This window comes from Sceloporus occidentalis, unplaced genomic scaffold (assembly GCF_023333645.1).
Source record: "Sceloporus occidentalis isolate IW3139 unplaced genomic scaffold, rSceOcc1.0.p SCAF_48, whole genome shotgun sequence".
Taxonomy (NCBI): Eukaryota; Metazoa; Chordata; class Lepidosauria; order Squamata; family Phrynosomatidae; genus Sceloporus; species Sceloporus occidentalis.
The window spans coordinates 873103-890369 of record NW_028317028.1 but is presented as its reverse complement, the minus strand read 5'-3'; the positions used below and the strand labels follow the sequence as shown (position 1 = coordinate 890369).

At 40.5% G+C, this 17267-nt stretch overlaps 1 protein-coding gene across 1 annotated transcript; it reads right to left on the bottom strand.

The window, feature by feature from the left end:
- Window positions 1-6570: 6570 nt before the first annotated feature.
- Window positions 6571-9130, bottom strand: LOC149289056 (chemerin-like receptor 1). The gene is made up of 2 exons (XM_089490992.1): window positions 9095-9130; window positions 6571-7602 (listed from the first exon to the last, which is right to left on the bottom strand). Exons 1-2 carry the CDS (start codon window positions 9128-9130, stop codon window positions 6571-6573), a joined length of 1068 nt encoding a protein of 355 aa, XP_089347118.1.
- Between the last annotated feature and the right edge of the window lie 8137 nt (window positions 9131-17267).

The following is a 17267-nucleotide window of genomic DNA, read 5'->3' as shown; positions in this document are numbered from 1 at the left end:
TTTAAAATTGCGATTACGTGTTACATGTATTTCACATTATATCTAAATAGATGAGAAATGATTAATGGAACATAACAACAGACTGTGTTTTAAGTGCAGAGGAAGTGCAGCAGGTGTTTTCTGAAGACACCAGGGATATAACTCAAGGAACAAGGGAGTGGGCTTCAGATGTAATAAGCCTAGAAATTATTTTTTTTAGACTACCGGTATATCATAAATTGTTTAAATATGCTGACATTTGTGATATTGATGGAGACTGACCTTAAAAGAAAGCATTATGAAATGGAATATGGGCAAAAATAATAGACAATGTTATTTTATTTTTGGTTAATTGTGTGGGCTCTGCTACTTTAAATGGCTGTAATATCTCAGAAAATTTTTTATATGATTGGAAGAAGATTCAAGCTTGGGTATATATTTTCAGGGATTTATGTGCAATTACAGAAAAATCACCCAATAGGAGATTATGTGTTCTCTTCTTTAGAGGTTGACCTATATTTGGAGCCATGTAATAAAGAAAAAGGAGTATAGTAATACTGGTGACCCTATGCCAACATTATATAAAGACATTCCAGCACCATGTAATAAGGAACCTAGTAGCAGCACAGTTCAGGATAATAAGATAGTGGATTAGTACATTTTAAAGGTGCTCAATGGGATGATCCCACATAAGAAATAATGTCATAAATGCTGTTGCTGTTCAACCTGGAAAAATCTTAACTTACCCTTATTTTGTTATGTATAATAACCTGATTGAAAGCACAATTATTTAGCAAATTTTCCTGCTAATTATTTCTTTAATGAGTCCTTAAAAGGTTTTACTGGACTAGGTACATGCTGCTATCACATGTTATTGCTCCTCATGCCAATGCACAACTCCTGTTAAAGAGTTTCAAAATCCATTGGGGTGATTAAGCTCCCCAACATTTAAGGGCTCTGTAGGTTACAGTAAGAAATGTAATAATATTCTGGAGGGTATGAAGAGAGAATATTAAGGCCAATGTAACAGAGTGGAGCAGTGAGATAAGAAAAATATAAAACAAAACCCTGAAAATGGGAGATATAGATATAAAAGTTTCTTAAGCTTTATATACATGTTCTACATTATATTTACATCAGCAGCTAGAGTCAGCTGTATGGCTACCTTAGCAATTCCATGTATTGTCGTTATATATATATATATATTGTAGGGAACAGCTCACGCATGGTGCGGCAATGACTGTATTCACACAGGTTTCAAACCTTATTTTATTTGGATGCTGTTTATTTGGATGCTGTAGGCACAGAGCACCTTGTAAACAAAACAAACTCTAAGCCTGTCCGGCTCTAACTAAACATCCGGATACCTCTCTACAAGCCTAAGGTCTGGCACAAAGCAAAGTAACAGGTTTTCCATAGATAAAGCTTCATACCTGGTGGACTGCAGCACTGGCTGTAGCTGCTCCTTCACTCAGTTTCTCCTCTCCCCTTCAAACCTAACAGCCCTCTCTTTTAAGGCTTCCTCCCCAGTAATGAGCTTAGGAAGCCTCACCTGAGGGCTCCTGGGTTTGCTACCGTGCCTGGCTGAGGAAACCAGGTGAGATATATATCCCATCAACCACTCTCCCATACACTTTACCACAATATATATATATATAAAGAAAAACACCTCATCCCCAAGACTCCCAATGCTAAAAATGGCTATATAAAAATTAGCAGACATCACTAATCTTTCCCCCACAGCCCCCCAATACTAAAAAAATGAGTGTCGGTGGGTTAAATATTAGGGTCATGATAAGGTTCTAAAATGATTCTCCAGTTATTCTGCAGGCAAAACCAACTTCACTGAATATTCTTTTTCCATAACAGAGAGCCGATATTAAAAATAAAATTGTACTTTCTAATGGAATAAGCAATAGTGAATAAAAACCCCAAATTGACCACTAAGGAGCTATTTACTGTAGATATGCTGTAAATTAATAATCTTTTTAATCCCCAGAGGTAAATCATCCTGCTTCAAATCAAATCGAAACAGTCTTGCAAAATGTCATGCTAAGCTTCAATAATTAAGAAACTTGAGGCGCTCCTCTTGTTACAAAACTTTACTTCTCGCCACTGACTTACGCATTTCAAGGTTCTGAAAAAATCTAGGTAAAGTCCATAACACATAAATAGTAATAACTCCCCACATATAGGTCGCAAGTCCCACATACAACCAAGAGGACAATATTAATATTCTCTGCCAGAGGGGAAGGTTAGGCATCCTGCTGACTCAGATCCTTTGGGCTAAGATTAACTTAGTACCTGTGAGAGAAGGACAGCTTGTTACTCTGGCATGAAGAATGAGGATGCAGGAAAGCCAATATGGAGCCCCCCTGTTAGGTCTTCCTGGGCGCTCACCACTAGTGTTGTTTTGGGTGGGAGATAAACCCTACCAGGCACTGTGGTTGGGCCAGTAAGAGCACCTGAAGACATGGACACTTCCCCTGAACTTTGTTTTTCTATTGCTTTTGCATATTGGCTTATGGCTGGTCGGCGAGGGTCATGGAACATCAGACATTGCCAAAATGGCTTTTTTGTCCCCCTGCACACTCTCACCTTCTCCATCTTCACTGGCATGGTTAAAGAACAACACCCCAAACTTTTAATTTAAATCACATACGGCTGTCTGTGGTTCCTTACTGGCTGTGGCTTGGGCTTGTGATCCTCTGAAAACACAGATCTAAGATCTAAAAAAAAATATTTAAAAAATGTTGAGAATAATTGTTTAATGCCTAAATGTTTAAAATAATCAAGTAATGTTTCAAAATATCAATAATATTAACAATAATAATTTTGCTGGCTAAAAAGTTGAGGATCCACAGCTGCCTGGAATGAGTATTTGGAAACTTATTTCACACACTTTATAATAGAAAGACTATAGAAAAGCACTGAATCAATTTAATGCAGAAGCAAAGTTTCAATTTATATTTTATTACTTTTTGAATACCAGTGTTGATAACATTTTATCTTCAATTGCATGTCTCCAGCAAAAAAGGCACTGTTTTCCCCTGGGAAATTCCATCAGCTTACTAAGTATATCCAATCATTGCCCAGGGCAGTAAACTATGGCACTGGCAATGTGATTAATGCCAGAAAACTGAAGAGTGTGATTATGACAGGCTGGTTTGCATATCCCAAATCTATTTGTTTTATGTTAATACCTGGGTATTTCAACACTCACTAGTCTGGACATTTCAAGATGATTAAAGAGATTCGGATTTATTTTCAAATGTTTGCCGTAGGTGTTCTTGTTATGCCACTCTTGATCTTTAGTAACAAGCAGTGTAGCTTTTGTACAAGTGAAGGAAAAACAAATCAAATATTTATTAAACCCAAAATATGTTGCAGTGTTGTACAAGAGCTCTCCCCTGGAACTCTTCCTCAGGTCAAAGCTGAAGCTGGCTGTCTGTGGCCAAACAAATCTCCTGCAAGCCAAAGAGCTAGGGAGCAGGGAAAGGGACAAATGGTCACAGTACAGGGGATTTTACTGACTTTCTTCATGCATTGGAAATGGGGGAGGTTATAATTAAGGAGTCACAACTACCGTATGCATCTCTAGAGTGTTTCCTGGCATCCCTCTGCATACTCACACACACACACAGACGATAATGGACACTAGATTATCCAGTAGAGCACCAGGGGCCTACCAAAGCTGATGTCTAAGATGCCTAGACAAGTATGGAACCCTAATGGAGGGCGCAGAGAGGATTAACGGGTTGAACATGCTGAGTTTCCTTCCCTTATGAATTAAATCTAATGGTTTAATCATGGGTGGCTGTAATTTGCTGCATTGTTTAGGGCCCAGAGGTTACTGACTCTGGCTATTAATTCTTGTTTTACCAAAGTTTCCTTAATCTTTATGGTAGAGATGTTTTGGAAAAAAAAAAACATTATTCTATGTAAACTTTTTATTTCTAGTAGAATAAGCATTTAACATATGACATACACAGAAGCTAAATTACTTGAGAAAGTTGAATCATTCTGAGCTGACCTGTCAGTGATCCCTGAGAGTCATGGAAGGGACCGTCTATTACGCTGAACGTCAAACATCCTTGGAAGCTTCAGGTACAATAATGCATGGAAGGCAAGCAGTCGTACACCAGGCATAATTGGGCTGCGCTGTATGTATTTACAGTATTGGAGTGATTTACTTTTGATTCTAGAGAAATTACAATTTGTGGCTTATATCCATAACATTTCCATGCTCTCTGTTTTTCTTCAGGCCAGTTTCATTACAAGATTGGATATAAATTGCATTTGTAAAACAAAATATCTCATTTTATGCTGTAATCATTGTTTGCTACAAGACTTGTTTTAGATCTTTTACAAAAACATGTCTCAGAACTAATCTGCAGTATTTTAGCTGATTACCGGAAAACTAAATTCAAACAGAAACACATACATACATTTTGTTCTAAACTTCATACTTAATATAATGATAGATAGATAGATAGATAGATAGATAGATAGATAGATAGATAGATAGATAGATAGATTGATTGATGGATAGATATAAACAATTTAAGACATGAAACCGCCTTAGGTGTATTTTGTATTTCTCTACTAACTTGTGTGCAGACCACATTTTCATTTAGACTTCATGAGATAATGTTAACCAGGATTTACAAACATTCAATTCAGGGCTGCCTTTTAAATATTATTTTAAACAACATTAGGAATATTTACCTATTTTGGTAAAATAAAATATCTGAAGGTTACACTAGCTGAAAATGAACCTACATGTCTTGCAGACATTTCATGAAGATGAATATTTAAAAAAGCATTCTATATTCATAAACTACTTATAATATTATAGGACATTGTATTTTGGCTGATATGTGCTTGTAAATAACCACATAAGTGGGGATGTGTAAGATGTATCCTACTAGTGGCATGTTTTACATGCCTACCCTATTTATACTATTAGTAAATTTAATATTTTCTTTTCATGGCTAATTAGGAACAATTCTATGCCATCCAACAATGCATCTTTTCACTAATTCCACCTTATAAAAACTAGCACACATAAATAATTTTGCTTGTAACTATTTTGATTCTAGTGTAATAGTAAAGGAAACAAAAAAAACGAAAAAAAACTCACTACCTTAACAATTAATACTTACCTAAAATGATTAATCCACACAAGCATCTGGAACAAGATTTTATTCTATTTATTTATAAATAATGGTTCCAAAGATCAATCTAAAATCTGGAAAACAATTTTGCTATAAGAAACTGTATCCAATCATTTACCTGAATTATTACCTTATCATTTTGTTATAAAAGCTTGTCAATTTCAAAATAACTATCACACAAATATGCACTTCTTTTGTGAAATAATTATTTTTAACAATAAAAAGTCATTGGTACAGTGTATAATAAATAACTTAATACATTTTTCTATGATTAACCCCTTCACGGCAAAGCCCATGCATGTACAGGCTCACAACGCATTGTCCTTAATGGGTTTAAGGAAAGCCCGTTGTCAAAGATAAATTACTATGATTGTCTCTGTTTATTGTCCTGAACAAGGCAAACTGTGATAGTCACAAACATGCTTATTTTTTCAGAAACATATGAATATAGGCTGAGTACTCTAGGTAGGCATTGGTCTTGTTATGATACTGGAATCCTAAAGAAAATTAATATGTTCTTCTGACCTTATAGAAAAAATAAGATACCTAGAGCTGGGCAAATACTAAAAAATGCATTCCCAGGCTGTTTTAAGCCTGAAAGTGGGCAGAAACAGTCAGTTTTCCCCTACTAGCATCGCATTATACACATGGTTTCCCTGGGGTGTAAAGTGCTAGTTTTGGGTCATTTCCAGAGATTCTCATTTATAACAGAATTTAACAGAAATGAACAAAGTAACATGAATCCTATAAAATAATCTGATAATCTAGTTGATGGATATGTCAAAGCAGGACTCAAAATATTTAATGCAATATTTAGGTATACTTAGTATATGAATAACTGATTCTAAAAATTTTAATAATATTCAATTCATTTAACTTTTGTGCATAAAGTATACACATTTTTTATTGTTCCAATTACATTTTGTGATTATGCTTTCACGTTTCATTTGAATACATCCCATGTTAAACATTAATTCACATTGCAGAAGTAATATTAATCCAAAGTATAAAGTGCAAAGTACTTAATGGCTTATATTAATGATTTTTAAATTGTAAACACAATATTTGCCTATTGTCTTAACAGGATACACCATGAGATATAGCAATCCTTTAAATGACTGATTAGCTAAGATAATATTGATTTTAATATACATAACTATATAACCAATGTATATTCTGTTTCTGATGAGCTACAACTAATGCGATCTTCTATTAGACTGCCATCTCCTAACTGTATAAACAGCTAGAAATCCAAGACAGACCTCTTTTAGCTGTATAACTAAAGTATGACTTCCAATGCATATGCATTATATACAAAGAGATATACCAAACAATTTCCCCAAAAATGATTACATTGAAATAGAATTAATAAACACAAAAGTACAAGGTTCTTGTGGGAGAGAAAATGGCAATGCTATTGTAAGACTGTTTCCTTTTCATTCATTGATGAAACTTTTGAGTAGGTTCTTTGGGAGAGGCGTGAATGTATGGTATCTTCACTTAATGCATTATCCATTCTAGATAAGACACTCATCTTAAACTTCTTAAAGTCCTGTCCCAGAATGACATATAATATGGGGTTTATGCAGCTGTTGGCAGAAGCCAGAAAATATGCAATAGGCATGCCAATCTTCAATGGTTCGTACATAATTTCCATAATGTTGAGCACGTGGAATGGGGTCCAGCAAATGAAGAATGCTACAATAATGGCTAGAATGATTTTAAAGGGTTTCCTGGACTTTGTAAGTCTGTTTCTCTTGAGTTTGTAGACAATGATAACATAGCTGACTAAGATAACCATGAATGGGATCACGTATCCAAGCACAAATCTCACTATGTTAAATGCAATGTGTACCTGTTGTGGATTTGTCATACCTGACAAGGTAAAATTCAGGAAACAGACTGTTTTTTCATTTCTGAATTCAATATCACGAAAAACCAATGTAGAAGAGCCCAAAAAGAAAGCAATAATCCATGCAGCTGCACAGGACAAACTGGCAAGTTTAACTGATCGATGATTTTGAGACCAAACAGGAAATTTTACAGAAATGCAGCGATCCAAACTTATAATTGTCAGTAGAATCACACTGGTGAACATGTTCTGGACCAAAATTAATGAATTCAGCTTGCAGGTAACTTTACCAAATATCCAGTTGTAATCCAATGCCGCATATATTATAGTCAGTGGCAAAAAAAATGAAAATAAAAAGTCAGTGATGGCCAGGTTAAGCAGCCAAATAGTATTCACTGACTTCTTCATCTTGAATGCTATTATCGCAATAACAAGACCGTTTCCAATGGTACCCACAAGACATACAATTCCGTACAGTAAAGTAATAGCGATCTGTACCAAGTTTTCATTGCTAGTTTGATTGTCAGTTTTGTAAACTGCACCTTGGAAGTCATTATTGTCATTGTAATAATCTCCATAAATGGCATAATTTACCTGGAAAAAAATATGTTTATAAATCATTTTGAAAGGAGATATGTTTACACATATTATAGAACTCCCTTTTCTTTTTTTAGCACAGTTAGCACAAGTTTTAACTTTGGTGAAACATATGAATAGTTGCCATTGTTTTACATGTATGTTTGTATAAATCAGATAATGTCTGATTAATGGTATCTTTAGATTTACAATAGTATTTTATTTGCTTGTGAAGAATTGTTTGCTTTTTCTTCGTAACTAAGGTCAAATGCATTATTGGATGGATTCCTTTACTAGTTCCTTCCTGTGATCATTCTCAGGCTCTATTTTTTTAGAATGAGACATAAAGTTTAATTACAGTTGGTGTTAATGAATAGTCAGAAGGGACAGAACCATTTAACTGAAGTTTACTATAGCATCTAAAGTATCTTACCATGGAAGTGGAAGGAATTTCATATACAAATCCCGTTAATCGTCATTCATTGCTAGTATTTCTATGAATACACATTTAAAGATCTTGAAATCATCAATGATTAATACTAAATACTTGAATTAATTGAAAATATGGGTCACATCTATAAATCTGTGAGCTAACAGTCAACTAAATAAAGTGATTAATTACATAGTTTGTAGGGGCCTTGCATACTTACTGTTTGAGGTGTTGCGAATGAATCCATAAAGAATAATGTGGATTGGTCAAGATAGCTGGCAATAAATCTACGAAACAGAAAAAACTGAAATGGGTCACATAGTTATACATTTTACTGTTTGTAAATTGTTGTTGAAAATGGGCAGAGCCTAGTCTGGGTCCCCAAAATTAATCTTGGGGCACAGGCATTAAAAATTCTAAGGAATTGTGATGGTCATGGACTTCCACAACACATTTCATAAAATGTTCTAATATTAAGTTAATTAAAATGGCCTAGAGAACATTGATTAAATTATATCTTCTGACTCCACATCTCACTTTATGTCTCATATTTCGGTACATTGGGCAAACATTTTATGATTCCTAGCATTATACAGAATGCAAAAATTGCATCCTTGAAAAATAAAATTTACAAGGTGAGCATGCGGTGATGGATGAGAATGGAGCAGGGTAAGAATCAGATACATTTTTTATCTCAAGGTGGGAATGGTGCCATTTGTTAATGCAGCATAATGGAGATATATTTCTCATTCTTTTCATTTATTGACCTTCAGAATGTATTTAATTTGAACCTAGAACTGAAAGTATGACAAATATTGTAGACACTTTTGTTAACTATTGAACATGTTGGTATTTTTGTCATTTAGCCTATGCAGACCTTCATAGTTATATAGTTATATAGCTAAATAGACAATCTGGTTGAAAAAGAAATAAAGTCCATCAAGTTCAACTATTTGACAAACACATATTAGTTGAAAAAGAAGAAGGCAAAAAACCCCACTGAGGCTGTAATGTCATCTGAAAGGGAAAAAAATACTTCTTGACTCCAAGGCAGTCGGATTCACCCTGGATCAACATTACCTTATCTACTTTTGCTTCTGATAACCCTGTATGCATTTCATATACAGAAAAACAGCACTTAATATCTGTTTTTGATAACTGAGCTGTAATAACTTCACTATACAAATGTAACTTTGCAGAACATACATAGTGTGGGGGTGAACTGGGTAATAATAAGCGGTAAAGCAAAACTGATTCAGATTTTGTAGCTCTGCTCCAGTTTTATATTTCACAGCATCCATTTTCCTTACTGAGTCAGGAAGTTCAAAATGGCTGGATCAGCACACTGTATATCTAGTAGTGACTTAGGAACTGTTATTATGTAACACGTTTGCAAGACATCTGTTTGCATTACATAATACACAATATGCCAGGAATATGTTGGTAAACCATTATATATGGTGTTAGAAAACTTACGGATCTTTGTTCAAGAGCAAGCTAATTTACTAGGTTGAACCTTCTGGACAAACTAGATGCCTGCAGGGGCAGTATGTGAAGTCTATCTAAGCCCAAAACAATGGGTGTTAATAAGGTAGGAGGATGAAAGAGTCACAATATTGTCTAGGGGATCAAAAAACTAATATGTATAGCAAATAATGAGGAACTAGCATTGTACTCTTATTTGTCATTATTGCATATAGATACCAATATGTATATTTAATTTTTCATTTATTGCAATCTTAGCTCTACTGCTAAAACGCCTTCAATGTGTCTTGATAAATATTGGTCACTCACATTGTTCCACAAGGGCAATTTGTCAGTTACAGTCCCTATCAATTGCAAATAAACATAAATAAATGACTTTTTGCTAGCAGTTCACATGTCAAAAAATGATTTAGATATCATTTAGATGTCCCAAAGACACTGATAGACTTGAAGTAATTGTGATCTATGAGAAAAATAACCTTCATCGGTGCTCCAATGTTTTGACTGACCTCCGAGAGAAGACAAATGCAGTTTATTAGAACACACGTATTCTGCAGATTTGTCTACTAGATCCTTAGCAGTTTATACCTAACAGAAATAACTTATATTTTGACTTCAAGGACTTCAAGAATGTTAAATGTGTAGTTTTTGTGTATTTTAATTTCATTATTTTAGCTTAAATAGTAAAGGTAAACTAAATCATGTAGAGTGAGATCTGCATTGACCATAAGGCGTACAGTAGAAATGCTGGCAGCAACGGCAAACAAGTTGTCCATTGGTCTTTTCTTGCATGCATGAAGAACATGGTCTGTGATGGTCACAGAATATTACTCTTTCTTAGAAACACTAATATTTTTTCAGATGTGAAATATTCGTGTAAGTATGTGTGTCTTAACATATGTTATATGTTATATATATATATTTACCTCCCAACATTTCAAACTGTGAAAGAGGGACACTTTTTTTTCACACAATGTCACGCTTGCATCGCCACTTAAAACACGCTTCGTTTTTGTCAGCAGTCATGCATATTAAAAATAACCAACACATTGAATTGAATTCCCATGAGGCTCAGCCAGACATACTACTTCCTGATGCTGGCATCATGGGAAGTGCAGCAGAAAATTGTCACGACACAGCGTACAGAGGAGACACCGTAGTCAGGTAGGACTGGCAAAGGATGGTCCAGAGAGCCGAGGTCAGGATACCGGAGAGCAGGATAATCGAGGAGCAAGCCGAGGTCAGGATATCAGAGATCAGGATAGTCGAGGAGCAAGCCGAGGTCAGGATACCAGAGATCAGAATAGTCGTGGAACAAGCCGAGGTCAATAACAGGAACAAGCAGGAAATAACGCGTACTGGGAAGGCACTACCGAGATAGGCACGACCATCAGAAGGCAAGGTCAGAGTGTTAGAGCGTCTCTTAAATAGTCCCAGGAGTTATGGTACTAATTAGGGATTTCCCGCCAAATATTCAAACTGCCGATACGTCACTTCCTGCGCGGCCATCTTGTGAATGGCGTTCACGTAATCTCCCAATATAAGTCGATGTAGTTTCCGCTGGCGCCACTAGGTGGCGTGAAGAAGAACGTGTCCGGACACCAGAGCTGGACCTGTGCTCCGGCTGAAGATGAGGTAAGTCCTCCTTCAAGCTGCAGCGGCTGCCTCCGCTGTGCAGAAGCGGGGGGTCTCCCTCTTCTCCGCGGCAGCCGCGTCTGCTGTGCAGAAGCGGGGTGTCCCCCTTCTGCGCGGTGGCTGAGGTTGCCGTGCTGGGGCAGGGGGTCTTCCCCTACCTCGCGGCGGCTGCTGCTGCCGTTCAGAAGCGGGGGGTCTCCGTCTTCTTTGCGGCAGCTGCGGCTGCCGGACCGAAGCGGGGGGTCTCCCCCTACCTCGCGGCGGTTGCCGTTGCCGGCCGGGGGACCCAGAGGATCTCTCTGCCGGTAGCATGACAGTACCCCTCCTCAAAGGGGCGACCTCAGGGCGACCCCTGCCCGAACTATGCTGCCCTCTAGCATGGAATGCACGCACGAGATGAGGGGCATGGAAACGAGCTTCAGGAACCCAGGAACGATCCTCTGGGCCAAGTCCCCTCCAATGAACAAGATACTGAAGACTCCCTTGTTGTCTGCGACAGTCCAGGATGGCTTGAGGAATGCGCCCTGAAGTCTCTGTGACAGAGGGTCTAGTAGAAAAACGGTTGCAAACCAGTGGCTTCAATAGTGAGACGTGAAAGACGGGATACGGAGTGTCCTTGGCAGAGAAAGTTCATAGACAACAGGATTCACCCGACGGACGATCGAAAAGGGGCCGATGAAACGCGGCGCCAGCTTCATGCTGGGCACTCGGAGTCGCAGGTATCTTGTAGACAACCAAACGCGGTCCCCAGGAGAATATGCAGGAGTACTGGAACGTCTCTTGTTGGCTTGGAGTTCCTGTCGTCTACCAGCCAGTTCCAGAGCCCTTTGCACTGAAACCCAGGTGGACTGGATATTAGTCAGTCGTTCCTCCAGTGCTGGATCAGGAGAATTCAGAAAGGCTCCAGGGAAGGGTTGCGGATGAAGACCGTAAACACAGTAGAAGGCGGACTCTCCCGTAGACTCTTGTACCGCATTGTTCCGAGCAAACTCCGCCAAAGGTAGCAGGTCAACCCAATCATCCTGATGTTGATTGATGAAAATGCGCAAATATTGTTGGGTGCCGCGGTCGGAGACGATCTCGGTGGGAACTCCATGAAGACGGACAATCTCCCGCAAGAATATGTCCGCCAATACTGATGCCGTGGGAAGTCTCCTCAAAGGTATCATGTGCGCCATCTTTGAAAAACGATCAATGATCATCAGAATCACGGTATGCCCCTTAGAGTTGGGTAAGTCCACTATAAAGTCCATGGCAAGGTGAGTCCAGGGCCTTGAAGGACGGGGCAATGGGTGAAGCAACCCAGCAGGGTGTCTCCTGGAGGACTTATTGGCAGCGCACTTGAGACAGGAGCGGACGAACAGGGCAGTATCCTTGGTCCATTCAGGCCACCAAAATGTCCTAGAAACGAGATCCTTGGTGCGTGCCAGCCCTGGGTGGCCTGCAGTTCTGGACCCATGGGACAGGCGAAGCACGCGGGTACGGAGGTGTGCGGGAACAAACAGTCTCCCAGCCGGCAAGGAGGCTGGAGCTCGGGCTTGAAAACCAGCGATCCGGTCAAGTAGGGGAGTTTGGCAACGAGTATGTAGAGCAGCAAGGACCTTGGTAGCAGGTATAATGGGCTCGGGCGCACGACCCTCCTCCTCGGGGGGCACATGCATACGGGAGAGAGTGTCCGCCTTGACGTTCTTGGAGCCTGGACGATAAGTCAATACAAATGAAAAACGGGAGAGAAACAAGGCCCATCTGGCCTGTCGGGGATTCAGGCACTTGGCAGTCTCTATATACTGTAGATTCTTGTGATCTGTCAGAATCAGCGTGGGAATAGGAACGCCCTCCAGAAGATGACACCACTCCTCCAGCGCAAGGATGACAGCCAGAAGTTCCTTGTTCCCAACATCATAGTTCCTCTCTGCTGGGGAGAATCTCCTGGAGAAGTATCCGCAAGGATGGAGAGGACCACTATAGGAGGCCCTCTGTGAAAGAACAGCCCCGACTCCGGATTCGGATGCATCGACCTCCAGAACAAATGGTAACCGAGGGTCAGGATGACGTAACACAGGAGCGGTGGTAAACTTGGTCTTGAGTTGGGAAAAGGCGGAAATGGCTTCAGGAGACCATTCCAGGGTGTTAGCCCCTTTCTTAGTAAGGGCCGTCAGAGGAGCCGCGACCTTGGAGTAGTCACGGATGAAACGTCTATAATAATTGGCAAACCCCAAAAAACGCTGTAGGGGTTTCAGGCCCAGTGGTTGAGGCCAGTCTCTAATGGCCTGTACTTTGGATGGGTCCATCTCAAAGCCCGAGGGCGTAATAACGTATCCTAGAAATGTCACCCTCTGGATCTCAAATGCACATTTCTCGAGCTTTGTGTATAGTCCATGGAGCCGTAGTCGGGACAAAACGCGCGTAACATGGGTGCGGTGTGACTGCAAATCGGAAGAGTATATCAAAATGTCATCCAGGTACACCACTACAAACTGTTGAAGAAAGTCCCGAAGGCAATCATTAATGAACTCCTAGAAGACCGCCGGGGCGTTGCACAGCCCAAACGGCATAACGGTATATTCAGAATGTCCAGAACGAGTATTGAAGGCGGTCTTCCATTCATCGTCCGCGCGGATTCGGACAAGATTGTACGCTCCCCGGAGATCCAGCTTGGTGTAGATAGTAGTGGAATAGGGTAAGTGTTGCGCCTGGTAATCTTGTTCAGACCCCGATAATCGATGCAAGGACGAAGTTCCCCATTCTTCTTCTTCACGAAGAAGAACCCTGCACCAGCGGGTGATACAGACCGGCGGATAAATCCTCGGCGAAGATTCTCCTCTATGTATGATTCCATAGCTTTGGTCTCCGGAATGGAGAGTGGGTAAACCCTCATAAATCTAAGAGGTGATTGATTCGGCGCGTATATGTTCAAAAAGGTATACAGTATGTCATTGATTTTTATAGTGACAATTTGATATCTACCATTGGGGTCAGCTATTTCATGTATTAGCTCTAATTTAAGCTTATTGGAAAATAATAGTGCGACACCTCTTTTACTCTGACCGAGAAAGCATGCCGTATGGATATCTTTATAATTATTAAATTTCCATATTTTTTGAGGGTGTTCTTTCCAATGAGTCTCCTGTATGAACATTATATCTATTTTATTCTCTGATAGGTATCTATATAGGCAACCTCTTTTCTGTGGTGTGTTTAGGCCTTTAACATTCTGGGTAGCTATTCTAAGTGACATGCGAGTAAACGTTTCCTCCCCAATTCTTTCGCCATCTTGGAAGTCTACCCCCACTAGAGTGGGTAAACCCGCCCCCGGGGTGGCATGGGCCCAGGAAGCAGGTCAATCGGGCAATCGTACGGCCTGTGTGGTGGTAGCTTTTCGGCCTCTTTCTTATCAAACACATCCGCGAAGTCCCGGTACTGCACGGGAAGGAGAGAGGTCTCATTAAGAGATGCTGAAACTGCGGCATATCTTAGAGGGGAGAGGCAATGCGCCTTGCAGGACGTACTCCAGGCTGTGATCTGAGTCGTAGACCAATCAATAGCAGGATTGTGTACCTGTAACCATGGAAATCCCAAAATAATGGGAATGGAGGGCGAACGGATGACGAGCAGTTGTAAACGTTCATTATGTACAATCCCGACGGCAAGGTTGAGTGGAGCCGTACAGAGAAGCGGTCTTCCATCAATAGCCTCTACCGATAGCGGCACGGGCAGGGATAGGGTGGGAATGTGTTGCCGTTCACAAAAAAACTAGTCAATAAAGTTACCGGCAGCACCAGAGTCCAGGAAAGCCTCAGTGTCAATAAATCCAGAATCCCAAACCAGACGAACCGGAACAGTCATGCGGGTGGTGCAACTGTTAGGAGAATAGTTCACTACACCTATGGTAGGTTCCCCTGGCCTACCTAGGTGCGGGAGTTTCCCGGCCTGCTAGGACAGTGCCCGATGAAGTGGCCCGAGAGTCCACAGTAGAAGCATAATCCCTCCCGTCTCCGCCTGTTCCTCTCTCGTTCGGAGACCGGAGTGGCTCCCAACTGCATAGGTTCCTCAGATGGTTCGTTCGAGGGATCGGCAGAAGAAAACTGTGGCATGAAGCATGTAGTAGGTCTCCCACCCTTGTCACGTAACTTCAAACTCTCACGTTGGGCTTGCCGCTCGCGGAGACGCAGATCGATTTGGGAAATATATGAAATCACAGAGTCCTTGAGGGTCTCGGAAAGTCCATTCAGGAAGGCAGGCACTAATGCCTCATTAGTCCAGTTCACCTCCCCCATCAGGGTCCGGAACTCTATAGCGTACTCCAGAAGCGGACGGGAACCCTGACGGATGGTAAAGAGTGAATTAGAAGCAGTGGCCCTTCTACCCGGAGTATCAAATGCGGCACGTAGACTGGAGACAAATTCCTCTCCCAAAGCGGTGAAGGCTTTATCCGTAAGGAGTGAAATGATGTATCCCACCTTGGCACGCTCAGTGGGGAAGGCATATGGAGACAGTTCAAAGTGTATCTCACACTGATTCAAAAGACCTCGACAGGTTGCAGGATCACCATTGTAGCGTTGGGGAGGAGGCAGGTGAGCAGGAACCGTGGCCACTGGTAACGGCGGTGGAGTAGGAGCTGCCACAGGTTGAGGTGCTTGCTGCGCAGGATCAGTACGCTGAAGCAAGGTCTGAAGAGCCTGAGCAAATTGATCCAGACGGTGATCCATCTCGTCAAGTCTGGCCTCAGTGGACCCTTGTCCTACCGAAGCGGGTCTCATGATGGCCTTCTGATTCTGTCACGACACAGCGTACAGAGCAGACACCGTAGTCAGGTAGGACTGGCAAAGGATGGTCCAGAGAGCCGAGGTCAGGATACCGGAGAGCAGGATAATCGAGGAGCAAGCCGAGGTCAGGATATCAGAGATCAGGATAGTCGAGGAGCAAGCCGAGGTCAGGATACCAGAGATCAGAATAGTCCTGGAACAAGCCGAGGTCAATAACAGGAACAAGCAGGAAATAACGCGTACTGGGAAGGCACTACCGAGATAGGCACGACCATCATAAGGCAAGGTCAGAGTGTTAGAGCGTCTCTTAAATAGTCCCAGGAGTTATGGCACTAATTAGGGATTTCCCGCCAAATATTCAAACTGCCGATACGTCACTTCCTGCGCGGCCATCTTGTGAATGGCGTTCACGTAATCTCCCAATATAAATCGATGTAGTTTCTGCTGGCGCCACTAGGTGGCGTGAAGAAGAACACTGCGGCTGCCGGACCGAAGCGGGGGGTCTCCCCCTACCTCGCGGCGGTTGCCGTTGCCGGCCGGGGGACCCGGAGGATCTCTCTGCCGGTAGCGTGACAAAAATACAGAAAAACCCCTCTGTTTATATATATATATATATATTACACTATAATAATAATAATTACTATTATGCAGAACAGGATTAATATGAAATAAAGCATCAAGAAAACAAAAAGGAAAAAGTAGAACATTAAAAAAAACATCCAGATTATTATTTGGAGTAGCATATTATTCGAAAGAGGTGGTAGAAATTCTGAATATAGGACAAGGTAAGAATCCTACATAATACAAAAGGTAAGGAATTTCATTCAATTAAAGTGTTTATTTTACTGTTCCAAAAAAGGGGTGTGATAACGACAATAAACAAAAAAACACCATGATTTTTTTTTTTTTTAAAGTATTATTATTTTGGCCCTTTTATAGGCAGATATGCAAGGTTTTTTTTTGTCTGGTCTTTCTCATCAAACATCCCTCAAACACATACAACAAATGCAGAATCCATGCGTTTGCTTTGTAATGTTTCAGGAGAATATGACCTTTGTTTTTCAAAGTCCCAGTATTAATGAAAAGGAGAAAGTTAAGAATATTTCCTTTCGTCTGCTGTGAATCCATTTGTAAGATGGCAATGTGAAAGCTAGTGTTCCATTAACAAGACCATTTAGATAGCATCATTAACCAGAAGCATTACACGTCAGATATGTGGCAATGGGACCTGCTGATATTGTTGTTTCCATTGGATCATCAAATTTTATTTCACCCTCCTGTAATAAAGTGTTTGTAGTCCAGGCATTCAAAATGATTTATAGCCTTTTTGAAAACAAAAACCTATTTAAATGGTTGCTCTTTCTTTT

Coding starts and splice junctions, on each gene's coding strand:
- LOC149289056 (XM_089490992.1), bottom strand. CDS start 9,130: ATGCATACAGGGTTATCAGAAGCAAAAGTAGATAAG. Junction 7,603..9,094: donor CAGAAGCAAAAGTAGATAAG/GTAATGTTGATC, acceptor ATTTTTTTCCAG/GTAAATTATGCCATTTATGG.